Below are 15,582 nucleotides of genomic sequence, written 5' to 3'. Positions count from 1 at the left end.
AACATATGTATATGTATAGCTGATTCACTTTGTATAAAGCAGAAACTAACACACCATTGTAAAGCAACTATACTCCAATAAAGATGTTAGAAAAAAAAAAAAAAAGAAATTAGTTGGCTGAAAAGCCCGTTCAGCCAACATCCATTTTCACAGAGACAGGAAAAGCTATTTCCAAGAAATTGTCATTTCTAGAGGAAATCAGAACCGTGGCGTCAGGTCCCACTCTCCACTCGACCTATCGCATTCATCTTTTTTTTCCCTTTCCATATATTTATAATGAATATACCTTTATCCACCTTTTGGTCTTCCTTATATTGAAAAAACAATAATGAGAGCAAATCCTGCCGACATGTGGCAGAATTCAGTCCCTGACAGGAAATCACTACAGCTTTCTTGCTCTTCTACATCTGAGTTCACGCAACTAGTGCCAAAAGCCAGCAAACTAATTGGTTTTGTGGTGACATCTAGTGGTCATTTCCACTATTAGCTCTGCCTGCTTGGCCACTGGAGTCCCAGTGCGTCGTCCAGCACAGAGCAAGGGGAGGAACGCTGGTGTTCTTCTACCTGCGCAAGGCCCTCTTGCCCTCAGGCCAGTCATCCTCCTGTCAGAAGACCCCACTCTCATACTCACGCTGTGGCCCCCAAGAAAAGTTCTCTCCCAAACTCTCTTCCTCTCACACCCCCATTAAGAAATCCCTCTCCTCAGACCCTTGTCTGAGTTGAGAATAAGCAGACAAAACAAGTCCAAGGACATGCTTCAGAGGGGCTTCTGAGCCCATTGATTATATGCAAAATGGAGTACGTGTTTGTATGAGCACTTTTCTGGGGAGAAGGTCTACAGTTTATATTAGACTTTCAAAGGAATCCATGGCCTAAAATAGTTCAAAACTACTGAGTTAGAAGGAAAACTTATCTAAGTTTTAAAACAAAAACAACTTACATTTAATTAAGGAACGCTATTAGCCAAAAGCCCCAGAAATATTGTAATATAAATGTGTAGGTCTTTCAAGGAGGTCACTGGGCTGGATGTTATGATACAGATATTGAGAGAGTACAGAGAAAACAGTGGCATATGTCATTACTTAGTATCTAGTACATAAGTGATGCAATTTCTTAAGTTATGAAAATTCACAGACATCATTATAAATTGGGAGGTCTGTTTGGAAGTATGGGAAATATCTAAGACCCAGAGGATGAAAACGGATATGTAAATGAAGGATGAAGAGAGGATATTCTAGGTGGGGCTCTGAGGAAATGAGCAAAGACTTGCGAGAGCGGAATGTGGATTCTGGGTTTAGATCAGAGACAGAGCTTTAGAGAAAGCACACAACCCACAGCCCTTCACTCCCTGTGGTGAAGATATCTGCCTCTAGGGTGTAACTACCAACCTCAGCAACCACCTGGGTCCCATCCCCTAGAATCCTAACTGGTGTGGGGTGTGACCTGAGCCTCATGAGTGTTCGACGGTCCCCAGGCAAGCCGACCATTCAGCCTGGGCTGAGAACACGCTTGAGCATATACAGGTAATCCCAGTCTCCCCCCTCCACCCTCAAAGGTTCTCATCTACCTCTCTGGTTTAAAGGCTGATGAAGAACCAGCTGTCTGAAGCCTTGCAATTGTGTTGTGACAGAATAGGAGACAGGGTCAGAGGGGAGGTTAGGACCAATCTTCAAAGGATCTCAAATGCCAAAGTAACACCAGCATGCTCATTAACCCAGAGAGTAAAAGAGGCTCCAAGGTAAAAGGTTAGCTGTTACAGCATTGTACTGGGGGCAGAGGGCGTGGGAGCTACACAATCACACCCTAGGAGCCACCCTGGGAGCACAGAAAGCCACTCCTTTCCTTCAACCAGCACTTACAGAACTACTAGCTGAATACTAAGCTCCACATTCAACAGGGACAACAGCAAAGTGAAAGCCACAACAGTCTGAAGCACATCGCCAGCTTCTTGAAAAGAGCTTATAAGGCTTTCAAATACACAAAAATGCTTTCCAAGAAAAATACCCGTGAATTTAGCTACTTCTGGGAGACTCTGGTGTTAGAAGCCATCTGATCCTCAAGGAATGACCCAGAAGCACTTCCCTGCACAGGGGGGGTTTTAAATTTTGATTTTAAAGGAAGGAACATTATTCCAAGTCTCTTCTTGAGAAATAATCTTATTTTGTCTCTTAGGATGACATGAAATAATTACCAAATGTAGCCCATCACAACTATTAATTGAACAAAAAGACCAAAGCGTTACATTAAGGGACTGTTTCCCATTTATGTGGGAAATAATTTTGATTTTTTTTTTTTCTTTAAAAAGGAAGAAAAAAAGCCCTGTGGTACTTACTGGCTCAGCTGCAAATTACTGCCGGGAAAAGAACATCTGCCTTTCATTTCTTAAAGGCCCTCTGGCTTTGATCCTACATCTGCTGATGAACCAGCATCTTCTTTTACAGAAGAGGAAGCCAACTCAGAGAGAACCTTTACCCTTCATATCAAGGCTCAACTAGCAGAGGTAAGGCATCAATCCAACTTGGCTCTTCAGTGGATACCATCTCAGTATCAGCTTTTACTTGCAGCCCAGAGAAACAGAGTGACCTACTACCTCCAGCACAGACAGAATAAAACAGAAATGTCTTTGTGTCCATAAAGCTAGTAAGGTACCATACTAGGCCAAGATGCTGTAAGCAGGCCATCCATACAGAGGACCAGCGACCGGAACTCCTGAGGCTTCCTGCCAAGGGGATTGCATGTTGTAAGTCCAAGTTCTCCTATTTATAAGTGGACTTTCTCCTTCTTCCCAACATTTAGTAAAAATATCTCTCTTCTTTGCACAGCTGGGTAGTACTCTTAGCCATTTTTAATGGGATGTAATTTTTCATGTAACTCCCTAAATATGGCTCTAAACTATTCCATCTCGCAATCAGCATATATCCTGAGAAAGCCAATGCTAAGATAGTTCCCTTCTCTCAAACTTAAGAATTAAACATTATGTCTTCAACTAAACTATGAATAAAAGCAGCACAGCCTAGTGGCTGTAGGAGAGAGACAAAAACAAGAATTCTTGATCCTGGGTCTGTTCCTCAATTTCACCATCTGAGAAGTAAACTGAAGTTACCCCCATCTCTACAGATATGACAGGAATGAATTTACCAGCCTGGTGCTCTGTCTCTAATAAGTTGTGTTTCTTTGTAAAATCATAAAATTATGTTTTTACAATATTAATTGAACGTGCCATAACTCTCTGTCCCCAAAAATATGTTGTATAGGAATAACTCTTTGTTTTTTCTCTACAACAGTCTATTCACAGCATATTTCACTTCTGGGCACCAAACGTGTGGGGTTTTTTTCTCCACATCCATCAATTCTCCAATGCCAGCAGGGTGTCCTACGATTACCTGGAGATAGTGTCAGATCCCACAGGTTGAGGGCTCAGTCCTACAAGACTGCCCCCCATTTCAGATGCTAATCACAGGGCCATTTTGTTACCTGTGATTCTGACTGACTGCTTATCAATCCGAGGTTCCCAGCACCTGCTTCATGGGTTCTAGAATTTGTTACAGTGGCTCATGGAACTCAGGAATACAGTTTACTTACTATATACCAGTTGATTATAAAAGTATACAACTCAGTAAGAGCCAGATTGAAGAGAGGTGCGTGGGGCAGGGCATGTAGGAATGGGCTCTGAGGTTCTGTGACCTCTCCAGGTGCAGAACCCCCAGCCCTGCACCTCCATATAGTCATCCAACCCAGAAGGTCTTCAGTTAGGGTTCTTTATGGAGGCTCCATTACATAGGCATGATGGATTAAATCACTGGACGTTGGTGACTGAACTCCATCTCCAGCCACTCTAGCCTTGGAAGGTAGTGGTGGTAGAGGGCTCAAAGTGCCAACCTGCTAATCACATGGTTAGTTTTCCTGGCAACAAGCTCCATCCTTAGGTGCTTTCCAAAGGTCATCTCATTAACAAACTCAGGTGTGGCTGGAAGGGGCTTGTTAGGAATAATAAATGACATGATTTTCACCTTTGTACTCTGGAGCTACTTCAGGAACTGGAACAAACAGTAAACATTATAACAAAAGATGCCCTTGTAGCTTTTATCACCTAGGAAATTACAAGGATTTTAGGAGCTCTGTGCCGGGAACCATGGAAGAAGACCAAATATCTACTTCTAGTTATATCACAAGATCACATATGTACAAACTAAACTTTGGAAAGTCAATATTTCCCACATAACCAATTGACATTTCTGGTAATGCTACATTGTTGTCAAGGCAACCATTCTCATTTTTAAAAACTGTAAGCTTCTACACTGTGATTGTTGATACTTTGGATCTCTAAGAAACGTTTTCTTTAAGTGATGGTGGCTGTCTGTACTGGGAGGGTCAAGGAAAAGAGTGTCTTTTGTGTTTCATTAGACGCTCAATTATAGTCATGCTCTGCCCAAAACAGTATTTTTTAAACACTTTTTAAGTGTTTCAGAGAAGAAGCATAATTAAGTGAACCAGTCTCTGAATGGAGAAGAGCACAGGTGTCAACCACTCTTTCCCCAATTGCTCAGGGGCATCCAGACCCCTGATGGACACTGCAGCAATGCTCTCACTTGGAGTGGCCATAACTGGGATGGGGCTTGAAGTCTTTCTCCTTCCCAGTCTCTAGGGCAGAGAGTTAATAGTCGCTACACAAATGATTAAATTAAAGGCTTCCTTACTTTATAAAATGAAACTAAAGATGTCTGGCTTAACAATACTTTAATAAAAATACTCCATTTCTCCATTCTTGATATTCAAGTAAGCTATTGTTTCTACTTTTTTTTTTTAATCCTTGACTTCCCGTGGAAGAGATAAATTCATTCTTAAGAAGGCCATTCTTGATGACATTTCTTTTTAAGGTGAGGACCTTGTTGTTGTTTTTTTTGCGGTACGCGGGCCTCTCACCGCTGTGGCCTCTCCCGTTACGGAGCACAGGCTCCAGACGCGCAGGCTCAGCGGCCATGGCTCACGGGCCCAGCCGCTCAGCGGCATGTGGGATCTTCCCGGACCGGGGCACGAACCCGCGTCCCCTGCATCGGCAGGCGTACTCTCAACCACTGCGCCACCAGGGAAGCCCGAGGACCTTGTTTTAACATACATTTCGTTTCATTTTTAAAAAATTCTTTTGGAAACCATTCTATAAAGGAAGGCTTTTGTCTTTCAGGTGATAAACTGGTATAAACCAATTAAATTCGATGTTCATATGTTAAACATTTGTAAAGTGCTTCACTTCACACTAAACTTATTTGCAGACAGAGCAAAAGGAAAGTGCTCATCCAGTTTCATTTTGCTCTCCCCTCTCCAGACTCCTTATCAGGGCAGTCATCTTCTAAACAGGATGGAAGCAAGTGTGCTCAGAGAAGTCTGGGGTCCCTTGGGCCTCGTGGAAAGACCGGCAGCAAGCATGCTTTCGAAAGGTAACTTGTGTTTCAGGTCAAGGTGCTCAAAGCCAACTCCTATGGGGAAGCTGCAAGAACAGTCACATATGGGCTGGGGAGGGAGGAAAAGTAGGTGGGATGTGCCACTGCAACCAGATCCACTGCAATATAATTAGGCTGGGAATTGCGGTAGAACTAGGTCAAAGGCAGCTGCTTATTCTGAGAGGTATTATGCAAGCAGAGATGGGGAAACAGATGAGAGCTATCAGGACCAGGGGTCCTGTGAACTGGAAGGTACGATTAGTGATGGCAGTGGGGGACTGGGGTGGAGCTGGCCACCAAACCCAGTGACATCTTCTCCTGAGCCCAAGGCAAATCCAGGCAGCATTCCTCTGCCTTCCCTGATGGACTGTGTCTGCGTGGAGAGGACAGTGAAGAGATCTACAGCCCAAACTTGTCCTACATAACACTTCTTTCTAACACATGAATGTATGTGGAGTCTCGGAAGAGCTTCCAAGCATGTTTGGGAAGGGTTAATGGGAAACAACTCTCTGCAGAGCCAAATGCTAAAGATAATTAGGGGAGAAGAGAAAAAAGTGAGGAGAAGGCAAAGTGAATATCAAGAAGGAAGAAAAATGAACTACATAAAAACATAATTTTACACACACACACAAATAGAAAAGAAAAAAATCAGAGAGTGCAAAAATAAGCTATTTTGTTCCCAAGCAAAGGCAAATTGTCTTCTTAGAATAAGGCAATTGGTAAAAAGTTTGAGAACCTTCCCATCACTCTTTTATACTTACTTAATTTTTTAAATGAAAGTACACAATAATGTAAGGTTATAGTAAAACCGATAAACTCACAAATCCCTTGTAACAGTGTAAATTATCACAACATTTTTTGAATATCAGTTTGGCAATAAGAATAAATGCTATAAAAATTGTCATAGCCTTTCACCCAATAATACTACTGGACATTTAACCTTAAGGGAATAAATCACATACACACAAAAAAAACTACATAAAAGTATTCACTGCCACATTATTTTTAATAGCAAAAAAAAATTTTTTTTTTAATGGGGCTAGAGACAAACTAAATGTCTCAAAACAGAAGAATGGTCAAGTAAACTAAGACACAGCAACACAGTGGAAGCCTATGGAGTCATTAGAAATCATAATTATGAAAATTATGAAGTTTATGTACCAACATGAAAATGTGTATGATATAATTCATAATCTTTATTAAATATCACTAGATGGCCATTACTACTAGGTAAAACATGCAAACCCATGACAAAGACCAAGAGGAAATGGGGCAAATAGACAATATGTTAGGAACTGTAGAATTGTGGGTGACATTGCTTTCTTTTTAAAATTTCCTTCACTGGTTTATTGTGTGTCCATTAAACACAGTATGGATTTGCTGGACTAGTGGTAAAAGCAGAAACAATAAAATGAAAGGATGGAGGCTCTTAATAAGAATCTTTTCAGCTATTAATCAAACCTTTCCTTTCCCTCATCTCCCTGCTCTTATAGACCTTCACAGTTGTCTCACTCTGCTGCCTAGATACATCTCTTGTCCATCTCCCCTTAAAGGACCATTCTTAGGACCAAAATCCAGAACCACTAAACCTGCCCCAGTCAGCCCTCTTTCACCCCCAGGGCATCACCGTGACCTCAAACGCCCAAGGCTTTTCCTCAGCTGCCTGAGCCTGGCCTGCCCTTCGTGGATCCAAAAGAATCAAATGTAAATAGTAAAAGGCAGCAGCATACTAGGCTGCCTGCTGCCAAAAGCTGAGATTTCCCAGCACACACCAAGCTATAATTAACAGGAAGCAATGCCAAAAACAACAAAGGAGCTTCAAGGAAACTATGTTAAAATACTCCTCGGTTTTAACTACATACACATTCTTCTCTGCTCACCCACCCCACCCTCCCTGTTGTACCAGAAACTCCTCTGAAACCACCAGACTGTAGAGAGACACTAACACTGCTGCTTAGTGGGCAGGAAGAAGGTGTGTGCTGAGACCACAGGGACAGCCGGAGCAGGTCACTCTTGAGAAACAGAAACAGTGTTCTCAGAACGAGAAGGAAATGAGTTAATCCCAGCCCAGTTACTTAATGGTTTTAAGATTCTGTGTGTGTGTGTGTGTGTGTGCGTGCGTGCGTGCGCGTGCGTGTGCGTGTGTGTGTGTGTGTGTGTGTGTGAAGGGGTGACAATGCAAGTGAAGTAAAAAAACAGCTCCTAGGTCTGCTCAAGAAAATTTACAAGAACTACTCCAGCATGGATTGGTTTGAGGCACAGCGGAAAGTATGACTTCTATACACTTCACATCGAGCCCTGTAGTTCTGTCTTCAGAAAACCTCCCTCTTCAAAGAGCATTCCTAAGAACTGCCCTGATATCATCCTTGGAGACTACCATTTAGGAAGGACTGCCTAGACAACTAGCCTTACCCCTTGCACCATCCTCCCCTGACAGTTTACAGTCCCTTTTGGAACCACAGTGACACTCCGGGCAGGCGACTGTGAGGCCAGCAAGGAAGCCACACAGGTCTGGGCTTTTTGTCTCTCACTGTAAGCGCTTACCTTCATAAGAGGCAACGGAATCTCTTCTGTCACAAGGGTTATTCCAGGAATTTCCTGTGGTGGGGGAAAAACATACACACAACTGCTAAACGTATCGACTACCCCCAGCCCGAGCCTTCAGGAAGTGTCTTCCGTGCAGACAGAAGCTGAGGGCAGCTCCCAGTTTGCTAACCTCTACTTTAAATAAAACTTGGGGTTTATAAATACCAGTGAACACAGCCTATCTCTTGCCTCGGGAAGGGAAATATTCTGTAAAGTTATGATTATAATAGTTGACAGTGTCACTAAAGGAAAGGATAAACTATTATGAAGAAATACAGAGTAAATAACGTATTATTTACACATTTCCATTTAAGAACAAAGGAGGCAAATTACATTTGCACCATCAAGTGTAACAATAAGGTGGACACTTTCCTTTTTTTTTTAACTCCTTCCTCCCTCTTCTCTTTCACTTAAATGTATTATAGTTGGTCCCTGCCTCATGAATGGGATTCTTTTTTGACCGCAGTGCAAAACTGTTCTGCACCTCATCCTCTACCGTGATTTCGGAAATAAGAGATCCCCATAAAGTGTTTACATAGCAAGATCACCATGGCAAATGTGCAAGATGCAATTCATATCAGGAAGTCCAAATTATAACATTCTGCTAACTAGTGAGCATTAAAACAGAAATTTAAATAAAAAGATAAACTGACAAAATTGCCACTTATTTATTTTAAAAAGTGTGTTTCCATGTTAATTATGTATATTAGCCTGTCAACTAGTCAATTCCTCTTTCATTTCCTAAAAAATAAGTAGATGATACATGAGAAAATAGAAATAAAACCTGGTATTTGTTTAGAACTTAAATCTCCTGGGTTTTATTGACATACAATATTTCTGAGAAAAAGGGCATCACAGGGATGGAGAAATAAACTTCCAGAACATTCAAGCAACTGAGTCCTCCACTGGACAGCAGAAAGCCTGTAATAAAAATCTATGTATGCTGCACTTATCAGTACTCAGCAACAGAAATTTCACTACAGCTCTAGGTTATAAATAGCATCTTCAAATAAGTATAACAAGGCTCACTGGCTGCAAAGCATAATTCAGGATTATCTATGTGTAAGACACAATATTTTCTAGTATCTTAAAAAACCCAATTCAGTTATTTACAGAAATAATCTGTCTCCATACAGAAGTATGAAATTTATTTATTAAGGGTATAGCATTAAGAGCATATGCAGATTAGAGAAAAGAAAATGATTTACATCATTGCTAAAGAAAATCATAGGCTCATAGAATTTCAGGATTAGGAGAGACCTTTAAGGTAACCTACTCCAACCGCAAGAAGTCTAAAGCAACATGATAAACCCCAAAATAAGCTCTGTACGCAGTGGTTAAAACTTCGGGTTTTTTCATATTGTACTTCTTGTAGGAGGACTTCCTGATGTCACTCCATATGTCCACACATTTCCCCTGCCCCACAAAGGAGGAGAAATGCAAATGTGAGGAACTACCTGTCGGGATGACACTCACACAACATCCAACTAACATGTGCTCCATGTTTAAACACAACCCTGGGAACCAGAGGTCCAGACCGGGCCTCCCAGACACTGAACACAGGACAGCGACAGCCAGCATTGGGCGGTGAGGGGAGGAAGATGAAATGTGCATTTCCTGCTTCTGGGGGAGGGGGAGGGATTAACCTGCGAACTTCCTGCCACATTACCACAGAGTCTGCATGTATATTCACAAGGGTTCTTCAAACAATGAGGGCCTGGAGAAGAAACAAGCTCAGATCTTTCCTTATAATTTTACAGAGAGGCATGAAAGTTTATGAACTCTAACAGTGAGAGACAAGAAGAAAGGGCCTTTGGGAAAACACTACTATTGCATATACCAAAAGTTTAGAAATTCTTCCAACATGGGACTTCCCTGGCAGTCTAGTGGTTAGGACTCTGAGCTTCCACTGCAGGGGGGCACGGGTGAGATCCCTGGTCGGGGAACTAGGATCCTGTGTGCCGCGTGGCACAGCCACAGAAAACAAAAAAAAGGAAAAAAATTAAACACATCTGATATGCCTTTTTAAAGGACTATATTTAGATAGTCTAAAAACAAAATGGGAAGTGTTACCATTTATCCTAGTACTTATTTTCCTGTGTCTGTGCTACCTGAATTAAATTTATTTTTCTAAATGCTTTTTTGATACAAACCTCTGCCTCAAGACTAAGCACGCAGTAGTTCTAACATCTAAATATGAAAGGAGGAGAGGCAGAACTTTTTTCAGGGGGAGGCTGTACTTGGTTTTCACTTCTGATCCAACAAAGCTCAGTTTACTGAACCACATTCAAGAGAAAATGAATAATGTTTTCTCCTAAAACATTTCTTCCCAACTAAAAGGAAGGGAGTCTGGACCAACAGGAAGAAAAGGTTGAATGGCATGGATTTGCTTAAGATTACTGACTTTTACTGATCTTGACGTTCTAAAGTTATCACAGATTTTCTTTCTAAGGCTGGGAAAAAATCTCATGAAGGTGCTAATCTACTAAGTAAATAGAACAGCTCAGAATAACAGCGGTGGTCCAGCCGTTGCTCGTTTATAAAACCCTAAGAAATATTTTCATCTACTCTAGCTGCTTGAAAAAAATTAAAAACTAAAACCATTTGAAGATGATAGAGGCTTCATTCGGCTTGGCAGTAGGAAGAGTAACACGTATGCTGTGCATTCTCCTTCAGTTCTACTGTTTTATGTAAATAAAACTGGCCAACAGCAAGGACTCACTATTATTTTTCTGCCAGAAAACTCCAATTCAGATCCTTATGCATCAAAACAGAAATGAAATCACAAGCTTGGTTACTGTGACAGGAATGTCCTACAACTGACGCACAGCAGTGAATCAATTTTAATTACATAAAGAATATAAAGTGTTAACTTACTGTATCCCAAGTGAGCAGTGAGGAGTATGGCAAGAGTTTATCCATGTTACTTGTCTCTGGATAGATGCTCCAATATGAAGAAGCTGAGTAAGTTTTGGGGGGGGGGGAAGACATGTTTTAATATGAAGAATAAGGCAGTAGACATTGCAATGCACCCAAACAAGCAAACCCACAAAAGTTTTCATTCCCTTATCCTTCATCTGCAAAAGGCTAATCATTATGGTTCTATCCGCTGAAAATGTTCAGGTTCTACTTTTTACACTAAGAATAATTTTTTAAAAATTATTTGGCACTTACATCTATCCAAATGACGTTATAACCACTTCACACAGAACCAGCCAACACAACGCTTAAAAAAAATCACTAATAAGGTTATAGAATCAAGATCATATCTTATATGCCATCAGTCTCTGAACAGCCACAGCTTCTTACAAAACCACAAGAGAATGAAATTTAATTAGGTGCTGACTACAACAGAGTTTAAAAAAAATGAGAAAACACTCCTAAACAGCATTTTGACAGATTGAGGCAGTATCAATGTACTGCTTTCCCTTAAGCAAAAGGGTCAAGGGTTCAACTTCATATGCACCATCAGCAACACCTACCAATTATAAATTCCTGAATGAGGTCAAATGAATGGCAGGCAGAGATGTTCTCAGAAATCCACTGAATAATCTTTAAAAAGTAAGAAGACAAATCTATTGGTATTTAAATCTGCACCCTGCCCCCACCACCAAAGAAGTACAAAATATATATGAACAGTTTAAAATGTTATATCTCTTTTAGAATTGCCTAAGAACACACTCACTTCTACACAATCTCTGAGATTCATAACGTAAGGCTGTGTGGGTAAAATATAAATGAGGTCCTTTTCATACCTCATTTTAATAAATGCCTTTGACTGGGATCCAAATAAGCCTTCTTGAACCCAATGTTCGTTTTTGCTAGAGTAGGACATATTATAGCAAAGTCGCAGTGTGAAGAGCTACGGATACAGGAGAAAGCCAAACTCAACCACTGAGCTTGGAGGCAGCAGACCTGGGTTTGAATTTCAGCTCAATTACACCATTTAATCATTGTGAGCATGGCTATGCTATCAAGGAAGGTATAATCCCTGTTATATCAACAGTTCTCTCAATCAACCTCTAAAACCATCCTCACCTGCTGCAGGAACGAAACCCCTTGTTCCCGACCTTAGAATTGATGTTATGAGGCTTGCCTAGCCATAGAGCACTCTTGCATTTCTGATCCTGCCAATAATTGTTCCTATTTCCAAACCTACACAAGCTAGTTGTACTTATTTTCACAATTAGTTAAGTTAATAAAATATTACCATAGACAAGTGAACTATGGATACAAAAAGAATGCTGGCGGGTCAATAAAAGTTGAAGGCTTGGGAAAGACTCCCAGGCATGTCTCTAAAACACTTATTAAAAAACTAGGTGTGAGACAACTATAAAAGAAAAAATTGCCTGACATACACAAACTGCTTTGAAAGGATTTTTAAACTATTGACCTCCTTAGGGAATAAAATGAAAAGAAAAGAAAAAGAAAGTAACTGGAAGAGCCATACAGGTACAGATAAAGAAAGCCAAGACGTTACTTAGTGGTTTTATGTACGAAAAACGATTTTGAACTCCAATTAGCTGATACACAAAGAAAGGGCCTTAATCTACATCAAAAGATACGGGAATAAATGTACATTTATATATTTTAGGTTAAAAGAAAATATTTAGGCCATCTTTTTTCAATCGACCAACCACCCATTGGTCCCAATCAAGTCTAATGGGGGGGTTTCTTCAACTTCACACAATAGCTGTAATATTAAATGATAAGATGTATGAAAGTGCTTCATAAACTATAATGTGAAATATAAATGTGAGCTATCTCTATTTATAATGTCATAAATAGATTTTATTTACCACCAGATTTTAGTCCTTTTCATGATATACACCAAATACAAAGCAGGAGAAAAAGTAGATATTTGAGAAACTATTTACCGAGCACTTCCTTGGAATGTTACTGATAGAGCTAACATTTACTCACAATATGGAAAAGAGAATAGTGAAAAGAACAGACATGCCCTCCCAGTCTGAGGTCTGTGTCCATAAAAAAGGAGCACAAGTGAAGAATATGTTCAAGTCAGGACGGAGACCATAAACCTCAATTGTTACCAGATAAAAATAGCTTCTGCTCATTTCGGCCACTCAGTGTACACGTCTTGTGTTGTCCATTTGCCACTTTTTAAACTTAAGCTATATTCCCACCTTGGCTTCCAGTCGCCGTGGGTCTCGGCCACATGAGAGCACACAGTGCAACAAGGCCAGCTTCTCGCAGTCCAACCGGGCGTTCCACAGGAACTCCAATAAATATGACTGGTTGAGGAGCGCCCTATAGAGCTTTCCAGAACACCAATCCAGGACCAGGGATCCTGACAGCGACTGTAAAGGACTATGAGGTAGCATATCAATCACTTCACTGTTTCCTAGCCAAAAAAAAAAAAAAAAAAGTAGATCAGCAAATAAAAGAAGCCCCTCTCTCCCAAACATAAAAATTAATGTTAAAACGAACCCAAATGTACCCTGCTCACGAGGGGAAAAACTCCAGCCATACCTGTCAGAAACAGACTGTGGCAGATCAGGTCTGGATGTTGAATGTTAAGTAGATGAAAGAAATGACCAGGTAAGTAAACAGCCACGTAATAGTCTGTGGAAGCGAAAGATTTAAGTCAGTTCCACGTGGCAAGAGCTGTACAGGTACAGATGAAGCCAACAACTTTACGGTATCCCTATTTTTCTCTGAACCTCTTAAAACACAAAGGTTTTGACCAATGTAATAAGAAGCTGTCTGATGTCAGTACGGTCCATCTTCCTAGCAATATCTCATTTTCTTCAGACATTTAGCCATGGTTATCTTAATTTATATCTGTAGTTTTGTGTCTAAGAGAACTGTGGCTTTATAGGAATCTAAATGAGCTCTGAGAGCAAGTTAGAATAAAAAGTACCCAGCACCATGAATTATTCCTTAAGCTGACAGGCTGGAAATAGCTTATCATGGGAATTTCCTGCATAATTTCTGCCATGCGGGGGAAGCTCTACAATTGAGTTTCCTATGTCCGCCCGCTGCTCATCACCGTTTGTCATCTTCTCTCAAGAAGCTTTAAATTGATGCTCATCAAAACAGTCTCCGCAGGCATTCTGACACTTTGTGAAGTACTAATCTGTTTCCATGCATAGCAAGCTGCCTAGAACGCACATCTTCACAGTCCCTGCACTAGACATTTCTGTACAAAGAACATTTGTATACAGATTGAGGCAAGGTATAAAAAATAGGTTTCTGGAGAAGGGGGCAAGGTAGAAGTAGCTCTTGCCAATAATTTTTCTAGGATCTTAGAAAAACAAAGAAACTCATACAAGTGAATTTCATATAGATGAAACATTTAGATGATAAGTGAGCCAGCTAGACTCTTTTTTCCCTAAGAAGCAAAGAAATACAGGCTAATAATGTACATAGAAGGCATTCTGCGGAAGGGAAAGGAAAGAGGATGTAAAACTCTAACCAGTTGACTTATAAGTGTCTTTTCAGTCACTGTGCATTCCCTGATGTTAAAGTAGTTAGCACAAGTGGTTGCAATAATGTCACCATTATGGTAATGCATAAGTAGAAAAACACAAATAATGATATAGTAGGGCGCAGTGGAAAGGCATCAAATGACCTAGATTAACTCCTAGCCCTACCGCTTAACCAGTTAATTAGGGTGGTACTATGTCCCTGGGAGAGGGGGCATTTGGAAATACATGAGGGTGTTCTGATTTGTCACAATTATTCAGGTAGAAGGGAGATTCCTACTGCCATTTGATGAGCCAGTGGGCTCCAAGGAGGTTAAATCCCTCAATGTGCAGGACCCTCCCACTCAAAAGTTACTATCTCACCAAAAATGTCAATAGTACCTGTGGTACGCTGAATGATGTCTCCCAAAGATGTTCACATGGTAATCCCCGGAGCCTATGAATATGTCACCTTAAATAATAAAAGGGACCTTGTAGATGTGATTAAGGATCTTGAGGTGGGGGGGGGGTATCCTGGATTATCCAGGTGGACCCAATGTAATCACAAATGGTTTTATAAGAGGAAGGAAGAGGGAGAATGACTACAGAAGAGAAGACCACACGATGATGCGAGAGACTGGAGTAATGTGGTCACAAGCCAAAAACTGCTAGCCTCTATGTGCTGGAGGAGGCAAAGAATGAATTCTTCCCTGGAATCTCCAGAAGGAACCATTTCTGCCCCCACCTTGACACCTCAGGACTCACTCTTTGCAGAATTCTCACCTCCAGAACCAAAAGACAATGTGTTATTTATCTAGGGGCTAAATGTGTGGTGATTTCTTATTGCAGCAATAAACTAATATAGTGCCCCTGATAAGAGACACTAAAAGAAGCTTGGGCATACATCACAGACTTTCTGAGACTCAGTTTCATTATGTGTAAAATGGGGATAACATTACCAGGAAGAATTGATGTAAGGATCAAGATAACAAGCAAAACACTTAGAATATAGTATTAATTTTTAAAATGATAGTTTTTTGGTTTTTTTCTTTTGATTTTTTTTTTTTTTTTTTTTTTTTTTTTTTTTTGGGTACGCGGGCCTCTCACTGTTGTGGCCCCTCCCATTGCGGAGC

General features: G+C 40.7%; 1 protein-coding gene across 1 annotated transcript in view; it reads right to left on the bottom strand.

The window, feature by feature from the left end:
- Window positions 1-15,582, bottom strand: part of GSAP (gamma-secretase activating protein) — an 86,558-nt gene that overhangs the window by 28,351 nt on the left and 42,625 nt on the right. Inside the window, exons 15-19 of the mRNA XM_055085059.1 lie at window positions 13,515-13,607; window positions 13,169-13,386; window positions 11,507-11,576; window positions 10,902-10,984; window positions 7,983-8,036 (exon numbers count right to left, since the gene is read on the bottom strand). Coding sequence (XP_054941034.1) covers window positions 7,983-8,036; window positions 10,902-10,984; window positions 11,507-11,576; window positions 13,169-13,386; window positions 13,515-13,607 — 518 coding nt within the window. The remainder of the gene's footprint in view (window positions 1-7,982; window positions 8,037-10,901; window positions 10,985-11,506; window positions 11,577-13,168; window positions 13,387-13,514; window positions 13,608-15,582) is intronic.

This window comes from Physeter macrocephalus, chromosome 5 (genome assembly GCF_002837175.3).
Source record: "Physeter macrocephalus isolate SW-GA chromosome 5, ASM283717v5, whole genome shotgun sequence".
Taxonomy (NCBI): Eukaryota; Metazoa; Chordata; class Mammalia; order Artiodactyla; family Physeteridae; genus Physeter; species Physeter macrocephalus.
The sequence above is the reverse complement of the archived record's forward strand: the minus strand, read 5'-3'. Positions and strand labels throughout refer to the sequence as shown.